The 2,229-nt window shown below is 42.4% G+C and overlaps 1 protein-coding gene across 1 annotated transcript in view; it reads left to right on the top strand.

Annotated features, from left to right (window-relative positions):
• Nucleotides 1-823, top strand: part of T265_14500 (hypothetical protein) — a gene marked incomplete at both ends in the record, with an annotated part of 29,246 nt that extends 28,423 nt beyond the window's left edge. Inside the window, one exon of the mRNA XM_009173933.1 lies at nucleotides 641-823. Coding sequence (XP_009172197.1) covers nucleotides 641-823 — 183 coding nt within the window. The remainder of the gene's footprint in view (nucleotides 1-640) is intronic.
• Between the last annotated feature and the right edge of the window lie 1,406 nt (nucleotides 824-2,229).

Below are 2,229 nucleotides of genomic sequence, written 5' to 3'. Positions count from 1 at the left end.
TGTGAGTTTTGTGGATCTGACTCCAAGTTATTCCTTGCTTCTTGCTTGTGAACTCGACATTCCGATAGGTAATGTGTAGGCCTAACAGGATAGAAGCTAGAAGGCTACAACTTTCATCCCTCATCAGACAGATGCTTCAACGTCCGGCGTATCTTACGGTAGGCTTTGCTTCACAGACATGGATCGCAGTAAGGCGGTTAACTTTCGTTTCGACTGCTCTCCAACACTCCCCGACCTCTGGAGCTCTATCTTTTTTAAGTATGCTTTTTCCTCCATTCTGTTTTAGTAGTGAAGTAGAGAACCTGCGCATGTTGAAGATGGTCCAAATAGGCCAACCTTGAGTGAAGCAGAAGTCGAAATATTAGAGCGATTTCAATGCACTAAGGATCAGAGTCACAGAAACCAGAAAAATCAAAGTTGAAGCCCATATTGTTTATCAGTTTAACGTTATCTAGTGATAGAGTGTCTTCTTTCCACATTGTGTGTTTGCTATCAGATGCCGGTTATGTCTGACCATTTTAGTTTGAGCATCCGAATGCATGATGTATGTTGATCTTTACGTTGATTGCTGAATGAGGACAACCATTTTACTGAGTCCGTGTGACCTTATCCGGATATTCCCAAGCACTAATGACCGCAGTTCTTATTTCCAGGCGACCTGAAGCAACTGACTCGTTTATGTCTGAAAAACAACAAACCTTTGGACCAACTGCCCGTCGAACTGGCTGCATTACCGCTTCTGTCCTTTCTGAGTCTAGAAGGCTGCAATTTGCGACAAATTCCTGGGGATATAGTGCAAGCCGGAGCTGGGGCAGTTATTAAAGTGAGTGGGCCAACCACTGTTTTTAGTGAAAGGTTCTGATGCAGCGAAGCGTACGAAAAATTCAGTTGAGTCTAATTTGGGTCTCAGGTTAATAAGACCGTAGTTTACACTTTCGTATGTAACTATTGATATGTGTGTAATATTTCTGAAAAGTAGTCAACATACAATGTACCGCTTCTTTCCTTTTTGAGTCTAGAAGGCTGCAATTTACGACAAATTCCAGGAGATATAGTGCAAGCCGGAGCTGGGGCAGTTATTAAAGTGAGTGGTCCAATCATTGGTTCTAGTGAAAGGTTCTGATGCGGGAAAGCGTACGAAAAATTCTGTTGAGTTTCATTTGATTCTCAAATTAGTAAGACCATAGCTTACGCTTTCGTGTGTAACTCTAACTGTGTGTGTAATATTTCTGAAAAGTAGCCAGCATACAGTATTCCATATGGGGACTCGAAGTTGGGATAAACGAAGCAAGTTCATGGTTTTACCCATTTGGATGTCGTGCACACGTCTCTTTCCTGAATCTTTTACGTCAACCTATGTGAAGGACTCTCATTTAAGTCCTCTCTTGTAATCAGTTTTTAAACTCCGCAATTTTTTCCACTAATGTAAAAGGGAAACAAAACTATCCCTTCCAGGAAAGGGCTGAACATTACTCTCGCAAAACGCGTTTTGATAATTCCAGTGTACACTACTTAGAACGGTTCTGCGTTTAATGATTACGTTTACTGTGGTGTCGTGAATTTAATTTAAGTAGGGTCTGGAGATCGGATCCCCTTGCCATCCGTATTTAACGTCTGCAAATGGCAAAGCTGCACTCTTGAGCGAGGCAACGGGTCGTAGTCCCATCTCCGAGGCATATCACAATAGGAAGATACCTTCAGCGTGTAATGGTCTGCTTTCAGAATCTGGAACCGATCTTGACAAACAACTAGTTCATCCCTTCCCATCATTAGCGAACACACGCAACCAGACATTTATCTATGTTGCCGATACCACGTGTGCCTTTATGACTGTACTGCTACAAACTCCAAGCTTGCACTCGCAGCTGTACCAGATTTGTTCAACTAACGTTAAACGAAACGGATAGTTCGGTTGGTATAGTTCAGGATGTGTTGGGGTGGGGGTGAAATCGGGCCCACAGTGACATGTCAGGTGGTCAGGCCACAACCAATGGCGATATTGAATGACATAGTACATAAGCAAATCAAGGTATTACACGGGTTAGTGAGTACGACACAACTCTTCAACATCCTCTGTTGTGTGCGCTTGAACACTGTGCAAACTTCTACTCTGTCGTGTGAATTTATGCGCATATCTAACAAGAAGTCAAATTTCTTCACGATTCAGCATCGCCTCTTTCGACGTGACTGTAACTTAAATCAAGAATGGATATATGTAGAAAAAAAAAA

Source organism: Opisthorchis viverrini (genome assembly GCF_000715545.1).
Source record: "Opisthorchis viverrini unplaced genomic scaffold opera_v5_206, whole genome shotgun sequence".
Taxonomy (NCBI): domain Eukaryota; kingdom Metazoa; phylum Platyhelminthes; class Trematoda; order Opisthorchiida; family Opisthorchiidae; genus Opisthorchis; species Opisthorchis viverrini.
The sequence above is the reverse complement of the archived record's forward strand: the minus strand, read 5'-3'. Positions and strand labels throughout refer to the sequence as shown.